Source organism: Cavia porcellus, unplaced genomic scaffold, assembly GCF_034190915.1.
Source record: "Cavia porcellus strain 051 isolate PalLab524CR breed Dunkin Hartley unplaced genomic scaffold, mCavPor4.1 scaffold_2, whole genome shotgun sequence".
Classification (NCBI taxonomy): domain Eukaryota; kingdom Metazoa; phylum Chordata; class Mammalia; order Rodentia; family Caviidae; genus Cavia; species Cavia porcellus.
Window position 1 is genome coordinate 87,090,568 of NW_026947485.1, and position 27,023 is coordinate 87,117,590.

A 27,023-nucleotide genomic window follows, 5' to 3' on the forward strand; every position below is an offset into this window, starting at 1 on the left:
ATGAAACCAGTCAAATTAATTTCTTAAAGCAGGTTTATTCTTTAGATTGTACCTACACTGAATTGAGCTTAACAGATACCTGATTCATTAAAATGATAATTATATATTTACTTTCAATATATTTTTTATTTCCAGTGGTTCTTCTGGAACAAAATTATTTTCAAGGAGGACTACCCATAAAAGTAGTCTAAAAGACAGAAAGAATTTTAGAAGTCAATACTTAGTATGTAGACAGATTCTGTCACTGTTTAGTCAAGATTTATTTAAGCATTTATTATTTGTGAGGACTGTCTGTGGGTTAGCTACTCAAAAAGGTTTTGTATCATAAAATGAAAAGGATAGAGGCCCTGCCTTTAAAGTATTTACAACTCATAGTTGGGAAGGATCTCAAAATCAGAGCTTCAGAAAGAACCGCAACTAATTAGCCTGATGTTGATGAATCTAGAAATGGGGTAGGGGGAGTGCAGGGGAAAAGAAGAGGACTGAAAATAGTTAATATACAGGTACCAGTTCCCCAAAACAAATGTAATCTTCATGACTGGTTCTGTATACCTGGGACACTCTAACAGATGTTTACAAATTATGTCTGGTTTATCCAAAGATGAACTGTGAGATCATAAAGGGAATTTTTACTCTTTACATCTTCTGGGAGGATGAAGTAGGTACAAAGGGGAAAGGAGGAATGAAACCTAAGTAGCCTATTGAAATGATTGCAAAGTCCAAAGCTTCCTAGTATTCACATCTGTATTGTTCTAGTATTCATAAACACTAACTTATTCCTTTGCTGGCTTTGAATAATTTCTTTATTAGCATCTTTTTAATATCTATAGCAAATGAACTAAAAACAAACAACAAAACAAAAAAACCAGGAATGAAACAACCATTTAAAACAACCAGACAACTTCTAAGTGCATTATCAATTCTTTCAAGACATATCATTTCAAAGTGCTGTAGTTGAAGATGTTGTTTCTCTGTCTAGCTACTGATGGTGATTCAGGACCAAATAGTAAGTCTGAGATGTGCTGAGCCACAGGAATACAAATTAATAGCTGAATACAGAATTAATTTAGAGGTCTTGAAACAGTTTCTTTTTTTTTAATTTTAAAGAGAAAAAAACATAACAAAACAGAACAGAACAAACAAGATCAGAAAAAAAAACAATGCAAGCAACACAGGAATTCAAGACAACAGGAAATCAACTATGGCTACCACAATGTCTGCTGTACTCTCCAAAATAGTTGTCCATTTCTTCATACACATTGAATTCAAACAAAGCAAAATAGTATAAAACTGATCAAAATAAAAGAATGAAAGCACTACTAGCCTTCAAAACCAGACAACAGGAAAATCAACATGGGCTGCCTTAATGTCTTACTGAAACAGTTTCATATTTAGGCACATTACTAAACATAGAGTAAGTGTTACTGAGATTTAATAGGCATTGACAGTAAGGGAGAAAGGTTTTCCATTAGATTAGTGTCCTAAGAAGTTGCAATCATCCTTTTGAATTTCACCGGACCTGGTAATAAAATGTTTGATGCTAGAAAAGATTGTAAAGAAGCTTTCTGAACAGGTTGAAGGGAAAGTAAGCTATTTCCCTTGTTGTTGGCTTGATTCTACTTTCTCTTCTTTCTACTTTTTTTTGAGGCGGAGAAAATGATAAGAGTTGCCACCCCTGTATTTTGGGTTGGCGATAGATTTGTTTCATTTCACTATGACAAGGAAAAATTTTACCTGACATAGTGTTAAGTATTAGAACTAAAAATTTCATATATAGCTCTCAAAAAAGCCTAGAAAACTGGGTTTGGTTGTTACTTATTTACAAAACTATTTTGCATGGCCCCTAAATGTCATTTTGCAGCAATAAATGAAACAAAATCATTCCAAGCTGCCACAAATAGTGAGGGTTGTGTAAAAGATGTCTGCGCACAGGATAATAAAAAAGCTGATGCTGCTTTTAAAACAACGTGACTTGAGTTCTCAGAGTAAAACATTCAAAATCCTGAAAACAATTTTACCAATTAAAAAATGACAGCCCTAGGAAAAATTGATAAATAAAATGACCCTGAATAACTTAACCATCAAATATGTATAATGATAGATTAGTTTTTCTAATTACAACTCTTGATAACTTCAAAAAGCTTAAAATATCAGGCCAATTAAAAATTAAATTAAAAACTTAAATTTGTAAATGAAGTTAACTGAGAATACAGTTAAGCAGTACTACAGGATTCTGTTTTTCTCCCCCTAAATATGATTCTCAGAACTAAATCTTTTTTTTTTTTTTTTTTGTCTTTTTCTTTTTTATCGGTACCGGGGATCAAACTCGCGACTGCCTGCTTGCAAGGCAGGCGCTTATGCCACTGAGCTAAAACCCCAGCCCCTCAGAACTCAATCTTCATGATAAAGTAAAATAAAAGCTTATAAAAATAACATTCATGAAAAATACTATTCTTCTAATGAGTAAAATTATTGGAAATTTTCTGTGAATGTTTCTATGAAAACAATTATCAAGAAATAAAACCCTACAATGCTTTCATCCACCTGAATGGTTTTACACTGACTTGATGTTTGAAGCTATAGTATATGAAGTTATATTAAAATATTTCAAGGGAAAAGACACTATGGTAACTACTATTAAACCAGGTTATTTGGTGGTGAAGCACTAGGTTGCTGAAACTGTCATGCTTTGACCTGTACTGTTATGATGTTATGCCCTCTTTTATCTGAATCTCTTCCTTATTCATTAAAAAAATTATTTAGTTATTTTTTATGATTTTTTTAATTAATGGGAAAAATCAAAAAAATTAGCAGGATATATTATAGTAACTTATTTGATTTCCTATTAACTTGATTTGAAGTCCTGTAATACTCCCACTATCTTGTTTTGACTGATTAGACTCTGTTCCGTTCTGTATGATAGTATCAATTTTGAAGGTATAGGCAACTACTTTGAAGGCAATAAGATTCACTATGATGCCCATTCTGGTTTGACTATTATCTTCTTTGGAAGTCCTGTAGTGTTTACAAGGTTTAGGTTTTATTGGTCTTGTTCTCTACTGTTTTGTTCAACTTTATAATACCTACTGAGATAGACAATTCTTTTTAAGGAAGCAAGAGGCATTATGGTAACCATTGTTGATAACCTTGTACTCTGTTTTTACATCATGGCCTATGTCTATCCTTGGTTTCGACTGACAGCTTTGTTTTGCCATATTTGACTTTATTCTCTTCCAAAAAAAAAAAGTAATAAGAACTAAGGAGTAATAAAACCCAAAATGTATAAATTTTGTTGTAAAAAAGAGAGGAAAAAAAGTGCTCTAAAGTATACAACTGCAAATGTGTTTAGGGGTGTTAAATAGATGCCCATATTAATGTTTTTGGTTGGACCATTGAACACAACTGTTTGCAGCCTCACTGTTTGAATGTCTACTTTGTATGCTTTGATACTGTGACTTGAGCCACTGTCTCTAGGAAGATAATTGTAATCAATTAACTGGTGATTTCTTACTGTTTTTTTTTTTTTTTTTGTAGTTCTGTATTAATTGTACCCTTACACTGTTTTGTTTTTGCTCTTTTCCCTTTTAAATAAAATAAAAAAAAAAGAAATTCCTAAATTCATTTCAGTGCTAACCTTAATAGAAAACTATACATAAAAATACACATATATTCATTACACTAACAGGTTTCTTTTTTTTTTTTTTTTGCCTTTTTTGTTTTTATCGGTACCAGGGATCGAACTCACGACTGCACACTTGCAAGGCAGGTGCTTATGCCACTGAGCTAAATCCCCAGCCCCTCTAACAGGTTTCTTAGTTAGATACTGTAGAAACTATTTTAAAACATGCATTGGTCTAAAATTTTCACTTTGGATCAACTAGTTAATTTATGGGGAGAGATGAAGATCTTAAATTATACAGTCTTACTTTAAAAACAGTAACTCTTCAATTTAAACTTACAGTTATTTGTCTCAAGTAAAGAATTCAGATAAACACCATCCATGCAAACTTTTCTACATGTTTTATTGGGTGATTATGGAGGCTCTCTGAATCATCTTAAAGTCAAATGTTGAATTATTTTCCTTGAAATTCTACAGGAAGTATGGATGTCATGGTTATAAATCCTAATAGCCAAAAGAAATTTGATAACCTAAATGAAAAGGGCTAGTACCTTGTAGGATACAACCTGTCAAAACTTTCTTAAGAGGAGACAGCAATCTGACTAGGGAAATAGCTATTAAATAAATCAATAATAATTAATTTTTAAAATAGAAAGTGCCATGCTTAGATGGTTCACTGGTGGGTTCTAAGAAAGAAATTATACCAATTCTTTAAAATCTCTTTCAAATAACAGAACTAGGAAGACTAAACCCTAATCATTTGAAGCTAGCATTACCCTATTACCAAACCATACAAAGCCATAAGAGAACCACGTAAACAGTATTTCGCATGAACACAGACATAAAAATTCTCAACGAAACTGAATTCAACAATATATAAATAATTATACATTAAAACTAACTGGGATTTAACTTACGTGTGTAAAACTAGTTTGAAAATTAATTAATGTAATTCATCACACTGAAGTCTGAAAAAGAACGATCACACGATAATATCAATAGACTCAGAGCAAGCAAGTGACAAAATCCAATATCCACTGATGATCAGTAAACTATCAAAAGGGAAAGTTCCTCATACTGATTAAAAACTATCTATAAAAACTCTGTTGCTAGCATCATATTTAACAGTGAGAAGCTAGAAGACTTCCAAGGAATACCAGGAATAAGACAAAGATACACTCTCTACCCTCTCCTCTTTAACACTGTAATGAAAGTCCTACCTATTGCAATAAAACAGAAAAAATGCATAACAATTGGGAACGGAGAAATAAAACTGCCTTTGTTCATACATGACACCATCCAATATGTAGAAAACTGAGCAATCTTAGCAAAGTTGCAAGATATAAACTTAATATATAAAAGTCCATTTTTTCCTGCACAATAGCAACGAGAAGTAGAATTTGAAATTCAGAATACAGTACCATTTTTATTAGCACCAAAAATATTTAGGAATAATTCTAAGAAAAAATAGATATAACTTTTTTATGAGCAAAACTATACAACTCTCATAGGTAAAAAACAATAGAAAATATTTCACATTCACAGATAGAAAGATTCAATACTGTCAAGATGTCAATTTTCCCCAAATTGATTTAAAAGTTGAACACAATCCTAATAAAAATTTTAGCAACTTATTTTGAGGATATGAACAAACTATAAAATATATATGGACAGGCAAAAGAGAAAGAAAAGTCAAAATAATATTGGAAGAGAACAAAATTGGAAGACTCAGACTAAAGTTAGTTGTCAAGAAAATGTGAAATTGATGAAAGAATACACTAATAAGCAAAGATGATAAAATGGAAAGAACAATATTTTTTAAATAAATAGTACCAGAACAACTGGACATTCACATACAGAAAGATTAAACTCATCACAAATATTATCTCAAAATGAATCATGGAGCTAAACACGGAACACAAAACTATAAAAATTCCTGAAGATATCGTAGGAGAAAATCTAAATGATCTTGGAACTGGCAATGAGATTTTAAACACAACACCAAACCATGATCCATGAAAGAAATACTTAGCAAGTCAGACTTCATTAAAATTAAAAAGACTTAAACATTTCTGCCCAGTGAAACACTGTGAAGATAATGAGGAGAGAAGCCGTGACTAGAAGAAAATATTTGCAAAAGATATAACAGATAAAGGATGTAATTCAAAACATACAAATAATTTTTTAATATTTAAGAATAAAAAAATAATCTAATTTAAAAATAGGCAAAAGATCTGAACAGATACAACAAAGAGAAATACAGATAGCAAATAAGCACATGAAAAAATACCCCACACTAAATGCCACTAGGGACATATACATTAAAACAATGAGAAACCATTTTATAACTATTTACAATGATCAAAATCTAGTATGAAAACACCAAACACTACAGAGGATATGGAGCAATAAAACTCTCATTCCTTACCAGTAGGAATACACAATGGTACTGCCACTTTGGAAGACAGTTTGGCAGTTTCTTATAAAATAAACATATTCTTACCATATGAGCCAGCAGTACTCAAAGGGGTTCATAACAGTTTCACACAAGAACTGCGTATGGATGCTTGTTCTAGTTTTATTCAAAATTGTAAAACCTGAGGGTAAACAAGATGTCTTTTTGTGAGATAAACAAACTCTGGTAAATTGAGACAAAGGGATAATGTTCAGCACTAAAGTTGAGCTATCCATCCAAGAAAAGACACAGAAGAATTTAACTTCACATTACTAAGCAGAAGAAGCCAATCTACTGGCCAGCCATGGTGGTAATGCTTATAATCCTAGCACTCAGGAGGCAGAAGTAGGACTGGGAGTTGGGGTTGACCTGGACTACCTAACAACACCCTGATTTAAAAAAACAAACAAAAAGGGGTACCATCTATATGATTTCAACTATATGACATTTTGGAAAAGGTAAAACTATGAAGACAGTAAAGATATCAGTGATTGCCCAGGGTTATGAAGAAGGAATAAACAAGTACAGCACGTAGGATTTTTAGGACAATCGAAAGTTTGTGTATTACGACTGACATGTGTCGTTTCACATTTGTCAAAGTCACAGAACATAGAACACTGACAAGGAACCTTGCACTATGGGATTACGATGAGTCAAGATAAGCTCATTAACTGCCACAAACCTGCTCTCATGAGGAACGATGATAACGGGGGAGGATATAAATGTAGGGCAGAAGGCATATAGGACTCTGTGTTTAGTTTTGCTGTGAACCTAAAAGTGCTCTACAAAGCAGAAGTGTTCTAAATGAAACAAAACCCATGAAGACATCAAGCATATTTCATAACAATTTTTATTTAAAATAATGTTATATATAAAAATTTTATATTGTAATTTTAAAGATACATAATTACTTACATATTATGCTTTCAGTCTAGTTATCCAGTACTATGACTCTTTTTGGTCCCTGAACCTGCTTTTGTTTCTTTCCCTAAGGCTGGGTGCAGAATGTGACCCTCTCTCCATGGAGGGAAGGAAAAAAAATTAAGGATGCTAGGGAGATTCAACTCAGTTATCTTTGATGACGCAGAGAGGCATTAAGTACCATGAATATGTTATTCGAATATAAATGAGAAAAACTGTATGAGTGATCTTCATGTGGGGGTTTATATCAACATGTATTTCATATTACTACAGACTTAACTACTAACAAGCTACATCCAAGACACTTAACTTCTCTTGAGTCCTCTACTGTATCATCAATATCCAGCTTCAAACTTCCATTCTTTAAAGTGCTTCTCCATTGTGCTCCGAGATTTCCAGGTGCCAACATTTACAGTAGGAATGATTTTCTGAGGCTTCAGCCATTGGACAAAACGTTTCATTTCTAGGTAGCTGCTGTGTTCACTATAAGGAATTCCTGAAAGACCAAAGAAAAGATACTGCCAATTAAATCTAATAAAAACTCAGGTATAAACTAAAACAGAAAAGCAATGTAGAGTATTGTGAAAAAACTCCTTTGTTCTTTAGTTCTGATAAGAAAACTTGGTGTCTTTTGTGGATAATAAAGTCTAAAACATTAAAATGACATAAAGCTTACAAATTAGAACACCTAATACATTTCTACGTGTTTGGTTAATAATATGCACTCCTAGACAGGAGTAATTAGCATTTTGCTCTTTTTAAACAATCTTGTTAAACACTTAGCTATGGATTTTGGGAAAATCTGGATGAAATATGAATAAAATATGAGGAGTAACAAATGGTAGATTCTTGGTTTCTAGATCTGTTGATTTCTAACACAAACAAGCAGGTTCTAGTCTCAAGATTTACATATACAAAAATATTTTAAAAAAAGAAAACAAAATCCTAAAAATCCCTTTATTTTCTTCAGCAAAGATAAAGTGCAGTACAGAAGGTCTGGAGGGGTCCTGTTTTGAGTAAACTAGGGTCTTCAGAAGTTAATGTGAGCCACTGGTTTAAAGTCACCAAACATGTTTCCTTTAGCCAGCAGTGTACTCAGCTGGCTGGAGGGCAATGGTAAACTTCTTCCAAGGGATGAAAATGCTGAAGTCAAGTCTGTTCCTTCTCCAGTCACCAGATCTAATCATTCATCTCCTTCCTGCTTGCATCCTCAGGGCATCGCTTAGGTTCCGTTATTTTTTAGACATCCATAGTATCTTCCCTTTCAAATAATTCTACAGTCTTCTCTAAGTAGCACTGACTACAGAAATGAGGTGATCCGTATCACCTCATTTATCTACTCCTGTATGTCAGTTTACAATGGGCCAGAGGTGTAGAATAGTAGTAATATTTGAAACTTGAATTGTTAAATTCTTTTTCTTATATCTGTTTTTCAACACTGTTTAAAACCATGAAAGTAATCATCAACATTGAAAGCAAGAAGAAAGCTTAATAACTATACCATATATTGAAATATTTCCTTTGGTCTGGGGAGTAACATCTGCTATGCGAGTTAACTTATTAGAATGGGTCCATCCTGTCGGTCGAAAAGCCAAAATCTGGTTGTATTTTCCACCATACTTCTTCAAATGACTTTGTAAATTCTGTTAAATAAAAATAGTACATTGATTAAATAGTAATGGTAAACAGTGAATGGTAAAGTAATGTGGCATTAAATGATTAAAGACATTACACTTGGCATAGTCATAAGGAATTCTTATTTGATAAGATTAGCTTACAATAACTTTTTTTTTAGTGCCACATTTTTAAAGAAATAAAATCACTGAAAAAAACTTCACTTATGCAAACAAGCTTAGGCATTAACTGAAAAAAAGTATGATGAAGTAACTTGAACAATATTTATATATAAGGAAATTATGATTCCGATAGTTTAAAAAATGCTACACAAATCGAACTATTCAGAGACTAATAGTAGCGATGGAAAACATCCTAATGGGAATGTGACTCCATGCAAATAAACTCAGAAGACAGAGACACAGGAAAGACTTGTGTATGTAAGAAGGGTAGTATATGTGACAACAGACACGCATTTTAAAGATGCATAATAGCGTTCTTCTCAGGGGTTTATTCTTTCTAGCCTTTTTGACATGAACTAGATTAATTTCCAAACTTTCACACTACTACAATTGGAAATATTATGCTCCTCTTAAATTTTTAATAGAACTTCTCCACACCGAAGTCATAATTAATGATGTTATTTGATAAAACTCAGAAGCTCAATGTTCAAAATGCAGTCTCTGAAACTTAAGAGAAATTCAATTAGATAACAGTAAATAAAGGGATTTTTTTTAAAAACCCCAAAATTTAGTTTTAAGATTAAAACCAGTTTCAAAAGCTTAGAATGAGTAATAATACAACTCACTTTGTTGAAGTAACAATCTTCTAAGTTCTCTTTTGTATCAAACAATATCCTCTCATTAAATTAAAGCCAATATAAGAATATCTTGAACAAAACAGTCACATTTCTAACTAATGGGCCCATCAAAAAAAAAAAAAAAAACTTGGATGCAAAAATTCCCATTCCAAGATCCCTGGCCCTGCAAACTTCCAAGTTTTTGTCTTGTTAAGTCTAAGCCCTAGCTAATACGCTATTACTTGCTTAATTACTATTCTTTTTCATCTTGGACTCACAGATAAATAACTGGAGACCATGGATTAAAGCAATTATACATGTAATACCATCAACTCAAGAATACAGTTTTTAAAATATGCCATCAAATCTATCCATTCCTGTCTGTCTTCAGAAATATCCAGGATTAGGCAGGGATGTAGTTTAGTGGCAAAGTAACTTGCCTAGCATGTGTGTGAAGCCCTGGGTTTTATATCCAGCAACACAAAACATAAACAGCACAGATAGCTAAGTACCTGGGGGAATTAAATACATTCTTGATTTTATAAGTTTGCCTTGCCACAGAAACATCATGTGGCATAGTCTAGTGCTCCAAGCAAAAACTTAGGTTATCATGTAAGGGAAACCTACAGAAAAGACTGCCAGCAAACCACAAGTTGTCCACTTTCTATAATATCAGAACTACTCTAATGAGAAAACTTATTATAAATAGTTTAGTCAAAACAAAATTCCTAATTTATGACTGTTTCTTTCAGTTTGCTAGCACAAGTTTATGAGAAAAATGCTTGGCAATGTCACTAGAGTTATTTTTTTTAGTATGCAAATCATCACCTGCAGCATTACTGTCACAATATTTCATCACATTCAGTCAATCAGGTCTAAATCAGAGGTAGTGGTAAACCGCAGGACTCTGAGATATTGATATTATTATATTTAATATAGTAATATGATTGTTATATCAATAGTACTGACAGCATTTCAAAGACTAAAGAATGCCTTGGACATTTTGAAAACTGATTAAGTTTATTTTTCCACAAAAAGTCATTGCATCTACAACAAAACTACTTTTGGCTGGGAAACATTTGGTTTTATTTATTAACCGAAATATAGCATTATGATAACCATCACTTTCCATCGTACCTGAGTGTTTTGCTTTATTCTGGAGACACGGTCTTTGCCCAGGCTGGCCTCACACTTGTGATCTCCTGAGTAAAGGATCCCAGATGTGCACAACCACAACTAGTGTACTATTACATCTGTGTTCTGAAGACTAAATAATCTTCAAAGAATGTGATCAATATTTGGTCATTTTAATAGAGGAAAAGGAGGTTATATTAAGTATCTTCTCCAGTATTATGCCCAGAATGCCAGAGTAGAGGGAAGGGAACACAGATGTTACCTTCTAGAAATCCATAGTCTAACAGGCAGACAGTACACAAGCCCTAGCTTTTGGGTCTTTTTCAGTGGAAACTGTCTGCCTTTTTCATTTGTTCCTTTGGTGGTACGGTTGAATCCACGGACTCAGCACTGAGCTATATCCTTGGACCATTTTCATTTCTTTAATTTTGAGAAAGAGTCTTACTAAGTTGCTGGGGGGCAGGGCTTAAACTTGCAGTCTTCCTGTCTCAGCCTCTCAGAGTAGTACTGCACTCCTGGATCTGTTTACCCTTTCCTGGTTTTCTCTAGTTCTGATCATTTAGGAGCCTGAGACATGATCTTCTCACAAAGGACTCCGTTTTTAGTATAAATTCATAGACGTGGTAAAATACAAACTTACTATTAAAAATACAGACCTGCCACCAGATCATCCCTTTTCCAGGGACACTAGCCATATTACATACACAAAAACCTTGGTTTGTAAGACTAATTCATTCTGCTTAAAATGCAACACATTTGTATACAAAAGCAGTGAGAGAGACAGGGACAGAGACAGGGAGGGAGAGAGAGGGGCAGAGAGCGAGAGCGAGAGCGAGAGCGAGAGCGAGAGAGAGAGAGAGAGAGAGAGAGAGAGAGAGAGGAGAGAAAACCAGTGTGATTATGTGATATTCATTGCATCATAAAACTCATATTGCAAGACATCATTCATCAAGTTAAAATGTCTTACAAATGTTTGTCTCACAGAATACTCATGAACCAAGTTACTTGCAATCTAAGGTTTGATTGTGTGTGCATGCATATATATATATGTAGCGAACATTTCTGAATCATTAAAACCAATTTTAATTCTCATATAAAAAACTGTACTTGAGCTTTCAATTGTCTGAAGCTTTAATTCTTGTTTTAGTTTGTAAATATATGCTCTCTAGAAGATCATGTGTGTCAGAAAACCGTAACGTGGCAAGTTGTGGGGGAACTGTCAGAAAACTGCTTACAAGTGATGAATCTCTTTACCTATGTTCCAGACCCTGCTCAGAAACCTTACTTCATCAATTACTAACTTATCTCATGTATTTTAGTTTCTTGCAATCACTTAACATAAAAATTTTCATTTCTAATGATAAAACCCTTCTGTGAAGCTCCCTCGGGCCATCAACATTATCTGACTCCTCTTGGCAACCACATTCTGAGCTTCTGATCTCCATTTTCTCACTTCTCATTCATCATTTGTTTTATGCTTTTGGCTCTAAGGAAGCTAGTTGCCAACTTCTTCCTAACTGATCAATTCAGCAATTTTCAGAATATTCACGAAGTTATGTAACCATCCCCACTATCTGATTATAGACCATTTATTTACATTATCCCAAAAAGCAACCTGGTACCACTGGCAGTCATGTTCCATTTCCTCTCCCTCGAACTCTGCAACCATTAACCTATTTTCAGTCTCTATACATTTACATATTCTGAACACTTCACATACTGAGAATACATACCACACATGCACTTTGGTGGCCAGCATTTTACACCTGGAATAATGTTCTCAAGGTTCATACATAGCGGTAAGTACTAGAACTTCATTACTCAATACTTGAACAGTGTTGTTTTATGGCTTTGTCCCATTTTAATTATTCATTCATTATTTCACAGGCATCTAGGTTGTTTTTACTTTTGGATAATGCTACAAACAATTCTGCAGAAATGTTGTGCAGATATATGGTTTCAATTTTCTTGGGCATTAACATTGGGCTGGGATTGTTGGGTCACTAAGTTTGAAGGATTTATCAAACTGATTTTCCTTACTTAAGGAATAGTCCTAAAACATTTGTTTTGTTTTAAAACACAACAGATATGATCGCTAAGATGAAAACAATGGTCAGCATCCTATTTAAAAAACCTCCATAAAAGTCACTTCATGAATGTTACAGGAAAGTGAAAACAAATTTCTTTGTGTATTATATTTGGAATCACACTTAACACACAGGTTGGATATATTTCATTGCCCAGTGTCAAAATGTTAATAAATGGAATAAACTTCAATTAGTGCATAAGTAAACCTGACAGAAAAGCTCTCAAATCACAGGTCACATCGTACATATTTTAGTTTATACCTTGGAACTAATGCTAGAACTTTCTCTCAGCTTCTACTCCCACTGCTTCAAAATGAGTAAATTTTCAACATATGTCAGTGTTACACAGGCTTAATATTAATACAGATTGGAATGATTTGAAAAAAAGTAAGAACTCAGAATTCTTCTCATTTCCCCACTCACTCAGAAAGACTAGAAAATGATTTGGAGACAGAAGGTCTGAATGACCTTACTGCTGCGTACTTTATTCCTGTTCCTTCCTGAATGCCATTTTTCTAAGATCCCGGTAGGCATATGAATTATTCTGGAGAGCTGCACACACAGAAAACTAAAAACATTAAAAAGTCCCTTGAAAAAATGTTAGGGCAAGTTTTACTATAGATGATATTCTACTATAATTGAATTCCTTGGAGTTAAATGAAGGTAAATTGTGATTCTACTTTATAATCTTAGATCGGGTTTTTCCTTAGAATTAGCCCTTGAATGCTTACCTTAAAATTAATCTGCATCATTGGGAGAAGGTGAACCAAAGAATTATACATGTCTGTAGTGATGAGGGAATTAATTTCTGATATATTGAGGCAGCGTAATGTTTTATATTTTTCTTCAGACATGCCCACTTTTGAACCTAAAACATCGGCAATGGCTATAGACAAAGTAAAAGGTTAAAAATAGTAAACTTATGGTTTGTGAAAAGAAATTGCAACTTACGTTTTAAAATAAGAATTTATCAAATAAAAACAATTTCAAAACATTCACATTTATACCATAGTGCCTTTAATGGATGAATCATCGTACTGGTTAATTGTGGAATAAATTGTGAAAGAAACCAAAGAACTTGTTTTTTAAGTGCTTATTGTACCAAGGTGTAGAAAGAAAGAAACTAAATGTGGGAGAAGTTAAAAACCCTGGCCTAAGAGTTGAGGTCATATCTCAACATTTGACGTAATATAACTATACTTAAAAAGAGGGGATATTATGCAAAAATAGCACAATGCTATCTAGATAAACTAGAAATAAACATATAAACAACTGAAAAACAAAACTTAAACGGTCCTGTAAAATAATTTACTTATAGTTATCCTCAAAAATAATACACATATGCTTTAGTCATTTTTCAAAACTAATTAAAATAGTGTAACATGGACATTTGCTTTTAAATGTTGACTTCAAAGGCTAAGACAAACATACTTAGCCAAATATTTTTTTAAAACCTTTCCAAGTCTAAATGTATAAAGCACATTAAATTTTCCTTCAATTTCAAAGGGAATATTGGATAATTTCAAGAAATAAATTTCAAATGTACAAGTAGAGAGACTAATGGGGCTTCATGCAAAAAGAATTTGATCTTTATAATATATTAATGTAAATTAGATACAGCTCTACCACTTACCTAGGAAGACTTTCTCTTTGCCAATACAATAAGTGCCACAGACCACAAGAGCACGTGGGTTTTGAGTTACAGTCTCAAAGGCAGTGTTGATGGCAAACTGGATAACCTCTTGCTGAGATGGAAAAGTATATTCTGGGCTGCAATATCTGTAATACAGAAATATGTACTTACTAAAAAAGAGTAAGAAAGCTATACTGACCACAGCTCTAAACTTGGATTCAATTTTAAAAAACAAACTTAAAAACTATATACAACAGCAGTATATTAAAATATCAGTTATTTCACTGGAGTTAAAATGTTTGTTAACAGTTATTGCCAATTTATGATGGAATTATGATGTTTTTAATGTGTATTTTAATTATACTTCTTTTATCAGCCTCAAAAAAGTTTTTTTTTTTTTCCCTCTTTTTAAGATAAAGTCTCATTATGCAGCTCAGGCTGGCCTTAGGCTCACTTTGTAGCCTAGGCTGGTCTCAAATCTGCAATGATCCTCTTGCCTCAGTCTCTTGAGTGCTAGAAGCACAGGAGCGTGCCCCCACACCCAAGTAAAGTAGTCTTTTGAAGACCTTTTTTCCTCTAAGAATATTTATAATTTTTCAGGTCTTGTATAAACATATATATATATATATATATATATATATAGTTTTAAACCCCAAACAGTATATAACAAAATATACTGAAAAGGATTATATTTAGATTAAGGAATTTTGATCTAATAAAAAATTAAAATAATAAAAGTGAATATGACTTTGATGTAGTTTTTAAAATTAATGGATATTCCCATGGATATTACCTCTTCTTACAGATACAGAAATAAAATGTAGCATTACAGGACTACAATAGCTCCAGTTGGGCCTAACTATAGTAACACCAATTAAGCTACTACGTGTATCTGTTTTATATGAAAAATATGTACCACTTCACTAAAATGTAGCAAAACTGTTTCCCTAGTCAAATATCAGGAAAGAGGGAAAAAAATCTTCCAACTTTTCTTCAAAAACACACTCACAAAGAAAATTTATTTTCTTAATTTATCTATTACTTAAAGTAGATATAAAAGAATGGAAAAATATCCCACGTGGATACCCCGGGAGGTCACTCTCCCCGGGTTCTGTCCAGGTGGCACAGGGGAGCATAGGGCTCTGCCCCCTGGTGTACAGTTCCTTTCCACAATGTTGGAGAAGAAGCTGGGCCTTGTGTCTGCACCTGCATAGTCCTACAACTTCTCAGAGTCCTTTGGACAGTGACTGAGGAGATAAACCATGCAGGAAACAATGAAAAAAAAAGAATGGAAAAATAACTTGCTGTGAGAAAACTGGTTGTAAAAAGACCATATTTTACTAAAATCTCCCACAGAAACTTACTTACCTTTAATACAGCTTGAAATACTTAATATAATAAATTTTAATAAATTGATGAGGTATTTTAATATATATTATATTGTACATCATATATATATATTTTATTAAGTATATCTTAATAAAGCTGAGAATAAGAATACATACTTAAAATATAATGGGTTATACCATTATATTTATATCCATGAGGAGTTTACAGCTGTCAATTATATATTACCTTATGGAGGAAAAGAAAAGCAATTTTCTTTATTTTATTTTTTTTAATTTTTTTTATCGGTACCGGGGATCAAACTCATGAACGCCTGCTTACAAGGCAGGTACTTATGCCGCTGAGCTAAATCCCCAGCCCCAGAAAAGCAATTTTCAATACTTAAGTTTTCTCTTAACGATTATACCTAATACCCACCCAGACACTTTGGAAGGGTAACCTAAGCGTGTGTTTTCCTAAAGCTTACCGCTATTTTTTCTACTCCTTTTAGGACTAGGATTCTGCTACAAAGATTTTCAAAAACAAGTTACAAAAATTAAAGCACAGTCAATACAGATGATACCAAATTGTCTGTTAGTGATTATATATTTTTTTTTACAAACAGCATCCCCTGATAATTAGCCTTGAAATGGTAATTGGCAATAACTATTATCTTAAGCTCCTAAGCAAATGCTTAAATTATTCATAAAACACAGAGCAAAGGCTCTCTGTGGGAAAAAGCAGCATCTAAAGACCACTCTTACGTAGTGTCTAAGTACAGCACGTGGACTTTATGGCCTGAAAGAAGGGAATGCTCCATGCTGGGATCCGCTCTGAAGTCTCCGGTGTGTAACACAACAGTGCCATCAGGAAGGCAGAAAAGAATCATAGCAGCACCTGGACAGCTGGACACAAACATTCATAGGCATGTTTGTTACACAGTAAAGCACCTGCATGAAGGGTACCTATTTTAACATCAATAAATTAACACATCTTATTAGTGATCACTGACATTCTACTGAGGAAACACAACATTTGAACTGTGGGAAATTTACACCATAAAAAGAACTGGAAAGGACTGATTCAACTTCATGTGTTCAAACCCTGCATATTCCCAAGAAAGGCTTATCTTTAGGACTCTGCCTTGGTTGCCTTTTGGGAAATGAGAACTAAGCCCTTGGAATATTTTGTATGAGTGGAGTGTTTTATGTTTCTGAGGCATGAGCTAAGTCATACCAGCTTGATCAGTAGTTTATACTAACTGTGTGATTTATTGTGAATATTTAAATAAAGTTGACTTTAAAAAAATCAGAACTCGAGTTAGGGACCAAAAAAAAAAAAAACAGCAGTAGAGCTAGCAGACAAAATGAAAAACAACCTGAAGTAACAGTGTTGGCCTATTCCTTTCCCTAAGTATCTATGATTTCCATGGAATAGGAGATTAACAGACATATTAGGAAAAACAGAAGCATAGCTAATAGTTGTGTTTGGCAACATGAATGCTGATAATACTTTATACTAAGAAGGTGGGTGGGGGAAAGAAATAATTTAAAAAAAAAAAATCTTCCAAATATTTTTTATTTAAAGTCTGAAGGATTTCTTAGTTTAAATGCAGTGGATCAGAAGCAGAGGACCTCTGGTATCTAAATGGGCTACAGTTGTTAACTTATATAAGTATTAAAACAGCAAAAAGTTATCTGCATAACAAAGGTTTAATTTTTTATCCTCTCCCTCCTTTGGCAGTACCGGGATTGAAGCCGAGTTTTCACCCTGGGCTATATCCTGTTTCTTCTGCATTTTTTTTTTTTTTTTTTTAAGACAAAATCTTGCGAAGCTGCCTAGGATGAGCTTTGACTTAAGATCCTACTGCCTCCAGGATGTGCCACCACATCCAGCTATTAATGTATTTTTAAAAAGTTCGAGTTTCATGTCAAGAGTAATAATTTAGTCCTTTAATACTTGGAAGATTTCACTATATTTACTCTCTGATTCTATAATTGGGTATGTTATTTTTTTTAAAAGTAGGAATGTGAGGGGCTGGGGATTTAGCTCAGTGGCATAAGCACCTGCCTTGCAAACAAGCGGTCGTGAGTTCAATCCCCAGTACCAATAAAAAGTTAAAAAAAATAAAAATAAAAAAAATTAAAAGTAGGAATGTGTTTTACTCAAATTTTAAAAAACATCAAGCAAGCCGGGCATGGTGGCTCACGCCTGTAATCTCAGCACTTATGGGGCTGAGGCAGGAGGATCATTGCGAGTTTGAGACCAGCCTGGGCTACAAAGTGAGCTCAAGGCCAGCCTGAACTGCATAGCGAGACCCTGTCTCAAAAACACACAAAAAAAAGAAACATCAAGCATACCAATTTTATTTTATTTTATTTTTAATTGGTACCGGTGATCAAACTCATGACCGCCTGCTTGCAAGGCAGGTGCTTATGCCACTGAGCTAAACCACCACACCCAGGCACACCAATTTTAAGAAAAACTTTTTTTATGAAAAAAATTCTTAACCCAATGTGTTTTACTTTTGAATTTTTAAAAATAAGTCATTACTAAGGCAACTTAGATACTTACTGGTTGGCATCAAGCAAAATGACTTTGACACCATTCACAATACATTCAGTGTCCATCGGCAATGTGTGGATATACTGTTCTTGCACATGAAGCTTGTTTTTCAATAGGCTGCCGGTTATCTGCAAAACAGGACATGCTTACGACTGATTCGGTGAAACACTAAGTATGGGCACGACTAAAAAGATACAGCTAATGCTTGCATCCTTAAAAATTTATTACAGTAAAAGATACACTGCCACTGATCCCCTTCAAAACACATTCCCTCACTTCAACAGGCTTACACTGTCAGTCTGTCTCTTTCTGAAGCAGTTCTGGAATTCCTCTTTCCTGTCTTCAATTGCACTGCTGTGGGTGTCTCAATGTCTTGAATTAATTCAAAACATTTACCTTTCATGGTCGTTTTTGACTTTGGGACAGAGCCAGAAGATGTGCAGTACCAAATGCTATGACCAGGTAGATAAAGACACATCATGTTTTACAAGTCTACCTTTCTCCTGGATGGCACTCGGCAGTAGCAGAAGGAAAATTTTTAGAACTGCTTCAGAAAGAGGCAAGAATGACATGGAAGAGTGCTGCTGCAAGGGGAGTACTTTCAGGGAGATTAATGGCAGTGTCTTTTACTGTGATAACAATTAATTTAGACTCTCACTGACCATCCTTTGTATAAATAAAGAGACAATGTGGTAAACCATATGGTTTATTTAAAAATTTTTTAGTATTGTTTTCTATTTTTGTATACAAATAAAAAGACAATTTGCCAATTTTGTATTATAGTTATAAAATTTTAGTACTGTTTTCTAAGTATGGGATGCATTATAAAACATTAGAGGATCCTGATCATAGTTCATATTTTGTTTCAATTCCAGTTCACAACCATAGCCTCTGAACAATCTCCCTGCTTTTCCAGTTTCAGATACTTTCTAAAAAGATGGTATCACTCATCTGTGTACACATTGGCTCTCCAACACCCGTCAAAAGCTCATCAATCTCAGCATGGTGCACAGAATCACTTGTCAACTGGTCTCATCCCATTGCTTGGGATTCATCTTCGGTGGCTCGCTATGGCATGTACTAGTTTTTCTAAAATTTCTGGGTCTTCTGTTTTCATTATTGATACAAGTTCTCACTACATAGTTCAGGTTGGCTGTGAACTGAGTACACAGGCCAGGATGGCCTCAAACTCCTAGTGATCCTCCTGCCTCAGCCTCCAAAGTGCTGTGATTATATATTTGTGCCAGCAACCCGACCTAAATTTTTAAAAAAGTCTGGAGTATCTTTCTCAAGTGCTTTCATACAAATTCCATTCTCTGCCTGGTATGTTCTCTCCTTTTTCCTCTGTCTGGGAATCAGACAGACCTCGTTCAAATTTGGATTCTGCTAATACCTCCTCTGTGACTTGGACCATTCATATAACCTCTCCAAACATCATTTGCTTCACTAAGTAAGAGAGGATACTTCGTGAATGGTGTGAAGATTAAATCAATTTCTGGCTAAAGCCCTCAATAATGGATTAAAATGTTCAGATTTTAATAATTAGTTTAAGGTCTCTCTTTCACCATGAAATACTCTCTCTGCCCTAGTGCACAACAGAATAAATAGTCCTAGGAATTCCATTCGTTTTTCTACTTACAATTACTTGTGAATATTTCCCCTGCAGGCTATAAACTTGAACTTAAGTACTTTGTCTTTTATATTTATTTAGGCACTCAAAAATGTTTCCTGAAGGAAAGTATTTATTTTATATTATCTCTCTGTGCCTGATTTTTTAAAAAAGTTTAAAATGAAAAAGAACAAAAACAATGCAGAATTTTAAAACAATGTAACAGGATATCACCAGTGGTTAATATATTGTGTATTGTTATCTTCAAAGTAGTGGCTTGGATTAAAAGATGTAGGCATGAAAAAATGATCAAACAATGAAAGCACGAACTGTTTTTTTTGATGAACAAACAGAGATTAGTGGTATGATTATCTAATAGTCATTTCCCTTCTTTCTTTTCTCCTTTTCCTCATCCCAGTTGTTCCTTTCTTTTGAGCAGTTTCTTTCCCTTTCACTTTCATAATCAGAAACTGATTTCTTATTACATCATGAAAGTTTATCTAATTTTAAGTAATAAAACTTTTTAAAAAATAGGCTGTTAAGTGTTGAAATTACCTCATTTAGAGTCTTGATGTAGAATCTGTTTTATCTTTTCTAGTAGAATAATCTTACAGTTTTAATTGTTTTTTAAATTACATCACTTAGAAACCCACAGCAATCTACAAACTCAGAATTTAGAATACAAAAACTTACCTCACTACAGTAAACTGGAAATGTGAAGTTTTTGGACAGCCCAGCATAGTGATCAGAATGAAAATGTGTGAGGAAATAGGCTGTACAGCCTTCAATTGCACCATACTGAAAGGCATCGACAGTGAAGCCAGTTCCTGCAAGGAAACACCAACACCAAGGCAGCAGGATGAGAAGCGCTAATGAGGGTAATGGCTGGACGATAAACACTGAGTCCTCTCTCCTCTGCACACCTCATCTCCAATTTAACTAGAATGCATTTCAAACCTACACCGCGTACTACTGCAAAAGGTGAGAGTAAGCCTTGTTATGTGTCTACTAAATATTCTTCTATAGAGACATTTTTGTGAATGACTACACAAAAATACAAGTAAATATTAAAAAAATACTAAGCTAGGGGCTGGGGATTTAGCACAGCGGCATCAGCACCTGCCTTGCAAGCAGGTGGTCGTGAGTTTGATCCCCGGTACCAGAAAAAAGAAAAAAAAAAATACTAAGCTGGAAATCAATTACTTTTTTGTTTTGTTTAATACTTTTATGATATTTTCTGGACACCTGAAATCCTCTGCAAAAGAACAAAGGAGAATGTTGTAGAATTTCTTCTGAAGTATTAACGCTTCATGGGGCAATACCGATATGCTTCCAAGGAGGTGAAAATGGTTGAGGGCCACTATAATCTCAAATCTTATAAAGGTTTGTGGCCCTCCAAGGGTCACTGTACAATAAAAGATAATTGGTATTTCTATAGCCTGAATTTCATTTGAGGATGGTAGGTATGGGGGTAAGAAAAATGCTGAAGAAATTTCCCTCAACAGGCAATAATAAAAAGTTCCAAAAAACAACTACCCTGTGTATTGGCAGACAAAATGCATTTAAGCGTAACTTCACAGCTCTCACTACTACTAACACTCTCAACACGCGCCATAAAGGTTTCAGGCTCACTTGAAGTACAGAGAATTAAACATAATTATTATTAAAAACAAAACTGGTGCCATTCTCTATGCAAATTTTTTTTAAACAAATTATAGACTTAGAACATTAACAAAACTATTTTGAAACCAAGTGTATTTTGGCCACTTAAGGTATATTCTCAGAAGTTACTGCTTTCTTCAATTAAAAAAAACTTCATTCTTCTATACATTGCTATCAAAACTCTTCTTTGAAAGCATGAGAATTTGTAAGAATACGAAAAGGCAGAAAAACTACATTGTAATATGGTTTTTAAATGGTTGGCATTAATTGTGACAGGTACAACCTGTTAAGATTCTCTTCTCCGAAGTCATTTAGTATTCTCTTTGTAGTCTCACAATGTGTAGACATTATCTTTTATTATACTTACAGAAATGCCTTTTCTCCTTCTGAAGTATGCTTATCTATTACTTAACAGTTTTCCTGTACTCTGTAATATCCAACTAGTACAGTAACTAGTGTACCAAGTATGTTTTTTAATAAAATCTTGCTGAATTGAATGCAGAAAAACAATAAAAAGCAAAAACCATGTTAACAGTTCATGAAGTATCGTTAAAAGCAATGTACACAGAGTAAAAATTATTTCATATACACACACATCCATAGACAATGAATAGGAAGGCAAAAAATTTTTGTGTCTTTGCTGATACACTGAACACTGATATCCCAACTTACCGGGTATTTTCTTATAGAATGGACATGTCCTTTTTCTTAATTCCCCTGCATTAGGTGACTCTGAAACTTTCACGTTGTCTTTCTGCAGCCTGCCAGGAGTTGATTTTATGAAGACTTTATCTTCCCTTAATTTGACTGTCCCAGATCCCAATTTTGTTCTGTTAATAAGATCCCCTGATCTCTTCGGATGTGCTTCTTCCTGTGAATTTGACTTTTTACGTCTCTTTCTTTGACGCTGTGACTTCTCATGAGACAGTTCCACAGAGAACTGACTATCATTTAAATTCTCTGCATCAAATTCTAAGTCACTTAAAGATCTTTCTGCTTTCCTTTTGTACTGCCGGGGCCTCTTTTTATTAGGGCTTGAAACTGGATTTAAATTAATCATTTCTACTGTACTTTCCTCCAGTGATTTCTTTTCTTCTCTTTTGGGTGGTAGTCCAAAATACACACCTATATCCGTTTGTTTCATTACCTTGCTAAAATGTCTTGCATTGTCTTTAGGACTAGAAGACAATTTTTCCAAAGAAGACTTAGCAGCAGTAGATGTACTAGATTTTCCTGTACTTGAAAGTGTCATTTTACTGTTTGGCATACCATCTAATGTCTTTCTGCAGACACATACTGAATTGGCATTGTTTTTAGCACAGAAGTTCTCACTTGATAGTGCTCTAATTTTTCCCTCGCTTGAATGCAAACAAAGATACTGTCCTCCCTGACTTTCCAAAGATTTTGACAAGTCATAATTGACTAATGCCAGAGAACCTCGATTATAAACAGCTGATTCTACAATTACCTGTTTCTGTTGATTTGATTGAGATGAGTGAAATTCTGGCTCATTAGGTTTTGCTTTAGGGGTTTGATAATTAGAAGCAGGGAGTTCCCCTGAGAATGCAGGTGAACACATCAGAAAATCATTATTAGTGAATGCTGGTTCATATGAGATGCCACTCTTAGCTTGGGAAGCAAAATAAAATGAATCACTGGGACCACTGCACATATGTAGTCCTTCACTGTACTTATCTTGAGTTAAGAAGCTATTCATTTTGAGGCAGATTTCCTCTGGATTCCCCAGTAAATGACCATGGAGGTTTTTAAACTCAGTAGAGCTGTCGTGGTCTTCTAGGCTGCTATCTTTAGAATTTTTGGTAGGAAATAGTTCCTGCTGTGAATCACCCAGCTTTTCATTTATATCGTAAGTTTCCTCATCACTCTGAAGTGGGGAATAGGAGATTTTACAGCTGCTGAAGTCATTTTCTGATAATGGCAAATTTGTGTGTTGTGAGGCGCTTTGGCTCTCTGATTCTTTCCCAGTAAGAGCCAAACAAACTCCTACCAGTTTATCACTCTTAACCAGTTCTGTAGACTGTAATAGAGCTTGCTGGGATGATTGAGTATTTGTAGAAGAGGAAACCTTTTTACTGGTCTGAGTTGTAAGCTGAGATGTTTTTAGATTCTTTGTCTTCAACATAGGATCATTTGAAACATTTTTTAAGTTCTCAATTTGTTTCTGAGGCAGAGACCATTTTTCCTCATAGGTAAAAGAAAAAGCTGGCTTGGTCTCACTGGAACTCCCAGCCGGCACATGTGGTACGTCACTGACGGGATCATTGCCAGCCCTCCTCTGAGCAAGCAGAAGATGAGTGAATTTCTTATAATGAGAAGGAATTGTTGAGGTGCACAGAAGACCATCTGGGCACTCTGAAAATGTTAAGAAAGAAAAAGGTATTGCAAGACAAGCTTTGATGCACTAGCACTAAAAATAAACCTGTAAATAGAAAACCATTAGTTCTCCTCCGAGGCCTTAAGACAATAGCTATTATGAACTGCACAATCAAAAAACTCATTAAAATATCAACACTTAATCCAAAATGGTTTTACAAGGTACCTTTTTTTTTTAACTTTGTTTTTGGCAGCACTGAAGATTGAACCCTGGGTCTTTGCTTTGAGTTAAATCCCCAACTTCTTTTTAAATGTTTTATTTTGAAATACGATCTCACAAAGTTCCCCATGTGGGACTCAAATATGCTGTCTTCCTGCTTCAGCTTCCCAAAGTGCTAGGTTTACAGTGGGTGCCACCATGCCTGGATATTATTTATTTAAGTTAAATACTCTTATATTGTTCTTCAAATATTATTTTCTCCAAAAAATTTGAGAGAACTTTAAAATATACAAATTTTTACCAACTCAGTATCTATGCAGTCCAATTTTCAACATGCTAAATATGACATTTATTTTAAAAGATAATATAACTATAGCATTACTTCAGCTTTTGGCACATTTTTGTGTCTCTTAATCACCTAAAATACTTTCCAGTTTCTCTTTCTATACACTAGTATAAAGAATACACCATAACCATGCTTAGAAACCAGAATGTATTTATACTTTATATAGTTCCAAAAAAGATTTTAAAAATTGGGTAATTTATTTAACTTTTAAGAACGCTCATCTAGCCCGGCGTGGTAGCCCATGCTTGTAATCCCAGCACTTGGGAGGCCGAGGCAGGAGGATTGTTGCGAGTTCGAGACCAGCCTGGGCTACAAAGTGAGCTCAAGGCCAGCCTGAACTGCACAGCAAGACCCCATCTCAAAAAGACAAAAAAAAAAAAAAAAAGAATGCTCATCTATTAAATGACACTACCATCTATCTACCTTACGCTTATTGTGAGTCAAGTAAGCAAAAATAAAGTACCTAACACAGTAAAAGATTCAATGAATATTTATAAAATTAATTGAGACACTTATAAAATGTATTTAAGCTGTTTTCAGGTTTGCAACTTTCTCTGCAAACAGACCATTGACTGGAATACTATCTCAGTTTTCTTTTGGTTTATTACGGGCCCTGCTGTTTCACCCAATAGAGATGGCTGACCTAATGCAAGACTTCCCAGACATTTTGAGACTACTTACTACGTTTTCTGTAATCTTACCTGTATCAGAGATTGGTGGAGAATCCAAACATTCAAAAACATGCCACCGAGGTGTCTGACCTAGTAATGAAGAAAAAGGCACCTGGCAGTTTGGACAGTGTCCATCATAAACTGGACGTATCTTTGGGGACGCTTGTCTGTTTTTATGAGTCCTCCAACGCTTTCTTGGAGTAGTCTCTTTGTTCTGGGACAACTGAGTATCATCTCCACAACTGGAATTCTGACTAGAAGCTACAACAGTCTGGCTTTCTCCAAGGTCTATTTCATGTTCTTTCTCCTTCCCTTGAGCTTCTATGGTTCTTGCTTTTCTTCCTTTTCGTTTTGATTGGCATTTTCCATCTGCTGGTTTTTCAACAGATTTTGGGATATTTTCAGTGCAATTATTTGTATGTACTGGTTTTGGTTTTCTTTTAGATTTGTATTCCCAGATGTCTTCTTCTGAAAACGTGTCTTCTAACATAGCAAAGATGGCTTTATCATAAAAAAGGCATCAACTTTCAGTAAACTGAGTGTTCATTTCTTGTTACAAGTATTTAAAAGTTAACTTGCTAATAAAAGGTAATCTACTACCTTGACGAGAACCTAAAAGCCTAGCAATCAATACATTGGCAAACTACAAAAATTATACCTGCGAACACTTGCTGCCCCATTTATACCATAATAAAGTTAGAAGTATCAATCACAGTGTAGCAGCTGTAAAGTTTTTACAGCTACAAAGTGAGCTCTTGGGTAGCCTGAACTACACAGCAAGACCCCATCTCAAAAAGACAAAAAAAAAAGAATGCTCACCTATTAAATGTCACTACCATCTACCTTACGCTTATTGTGAGTCAAGTAAGCAAAAATAAAGTACCTAACGCAGTAAAAGATTCAATGCCTCCCGGGAGGCACCAGCTGCATCCGTTCCACTCTGTGCCCCCTTCACCAGACCGGTCTATTCGCTATTTCATTTAGATATTTTGGCTTTTTCTACGTCTTGATTTATAAAAATAATACTTGAAAAATTAAGCCCCAATGGGAAGCACAGATTCAACAATTTTCTCTTAAAACAAGTTTTGAGTAACTGCTGTGAAGCTACTGTCCATTCTCTTTCTAGTAGACAATTGTCGAAATAATTCACAAGTCCAGCGGCAATCCCTGGGCACTTGACTACCTCAGTTTACTGGTAAAGCCAGTCACACTGTAATCAAAGTGCTGTGGGATTCACAAACACAAAAAAACCATAACGGCCTGTATCTGTGCCTACTAGACGGTCAACAATTTCAGTTTCTTCAATCCGTCTAATCACTTCCTCCCCGCAGCATCTCATAACCCTAGACAATGAACAAAGTGAAAACATGTTAAGTCCTGTTTGGCGTGGGGTCCTACTGTGTCCCCCAGAGTGGAAGACAGTGTGTCTGTCCTATAAGTGGTCAGTCCTGTCTGTCGGCAGGCAAACCCAGGTCAAGTGCCAAGTTCTCCCCCTCTTTGGATTTTGGAGTCTGCGAGGCCAGCGAGCAGGGCAAAGCGTCTCCGACGCCCTCCCCTTCGAGGGAGCAGAGCCCCCCTCTAAGCCCCACGTGGCCGCCCACCCGCAGGCGCTCCCGGGAGGCACCAGCTGCATCCGTTCCACTCTGTGCCCTCTTCACCAGCTCGGCTGACGGTCTATTCGCGCTTGCACTTTCAACATCTCCTAGGTCACCAAACACAACGTTTGTTTACAAATCAAAGCCATTCCAATTTAAAAAGCCCCCTCTCTGGAAGACACCATATCCCTCGTCTTACCTTTCTTGTCTTGGCGGGAAACTGTTCCTGCTGCCAGGGTCGTGTCGAATCAGCTGATCCAGGTCTAAGCGTGAGAGCTTTAAAAAAGTTTTTTTAACTGGCCTACTAAATTATTTTATTTTACTTTTATTCTAAAGCTTGGCAGTTTCTAAGGTGGAAGGTGTTAGAACGGGTGCCACAGAGCCTGTAGAATGCGGCCAGGGGATTTGGCCCTGTTGAATCAGGCATTCTCAA

The 27,023-nt window shown here is 34.9% G+C and overlaps 1 protein-coding gene and 1 non-coding gene across 4 annotated transcripts; one reads left to right on the forward strand and one right to left on the reverse strand.

The window, feature by feature from the left end:
• Positions 1 to 6,906: 6,906 nt before the first annotated feature.
• Dclre1a (DNA cross-link repair 1A) lies at positions 6,907 to 27,019 on the reverse strand. 3 transcript variants are annotated; one of them, XM_023567322.2, is made up of 10 exons: positions 26,790 to 27,019; positions 25,026 to 25,496; positions 22,097 to 23,797; positions 20,456 to 20,589; positions 18,163 to 18,281; positions 16,353 to 16,493; positions 14,263 to 14,408; positions 13,361 to 13,515; positions 8,497 to 8,638; positions 6,907 to 7,491 (listed from the first exon to the last, which is right to left on the reverse strand). In XM_023567322.2, exons 2-10 carry the CDS (start codon positions 25,483 to 25,485, stop codon positions 7,331 to 7,333), a joined length of 3,159 nt encoding a protein of 1,052 aa, XP_023423090.2. In that variant the 5' UTR covers positions 25,486 to 25,496; positions 26,790 to 27,019; the 3' UTR covers positions 6,907 to 7,330. The 3 variants fall into 3 exon arrangements, with proteins under 3 accessions (XP_023423090.2, XP_063100835.1, XP_063100836.1); XM_063244765.1 differs by having other exon boundaries at positions 25,026 to 26,697; positions 26,790 to 27,018; XM_063244766.1 differs by having other exon boundaries at positions 25,026 to 26,338; positions 26,790 to 26,953.
• Positions 15,336 to 15,539, forward strand: LOC111758418 (small nucleolar RNA SNORA73 family). Its single transcript, XR_002792593.1, has one exon. It is a non-coding gene; the product is annotated as a small nucleolar RNA SNORA73 family (small nucleolar RNA).
• Positions 27,020 to 27,023: the final 4 nt, after the last annotated feature.

Bases quoted from the DNA above. Each gene is read 5' to 3' on its own strand.
- Dclre1a (XM_023567322.2), bottom strand. From the start codon at position 25,485: ATGTTAGAAGACACGTTTTCAGAAGAAGACATCTGGGAATACAAATCT. The intron at 23,798-25,025 runs GTAAGATTACAG...TAACATTTTCAG, and splicing joins TCCACCAATCTCTGATACAG to AGTGCCCAGATGGTCTTCTG. The intron at 14,409-16,352 runs GTAAGAGTGGTC...TCTGTATTACAG, and splicing joins GTGCTGTACTTAGACACTAC to ATATTGCAGCCCAGAATATA.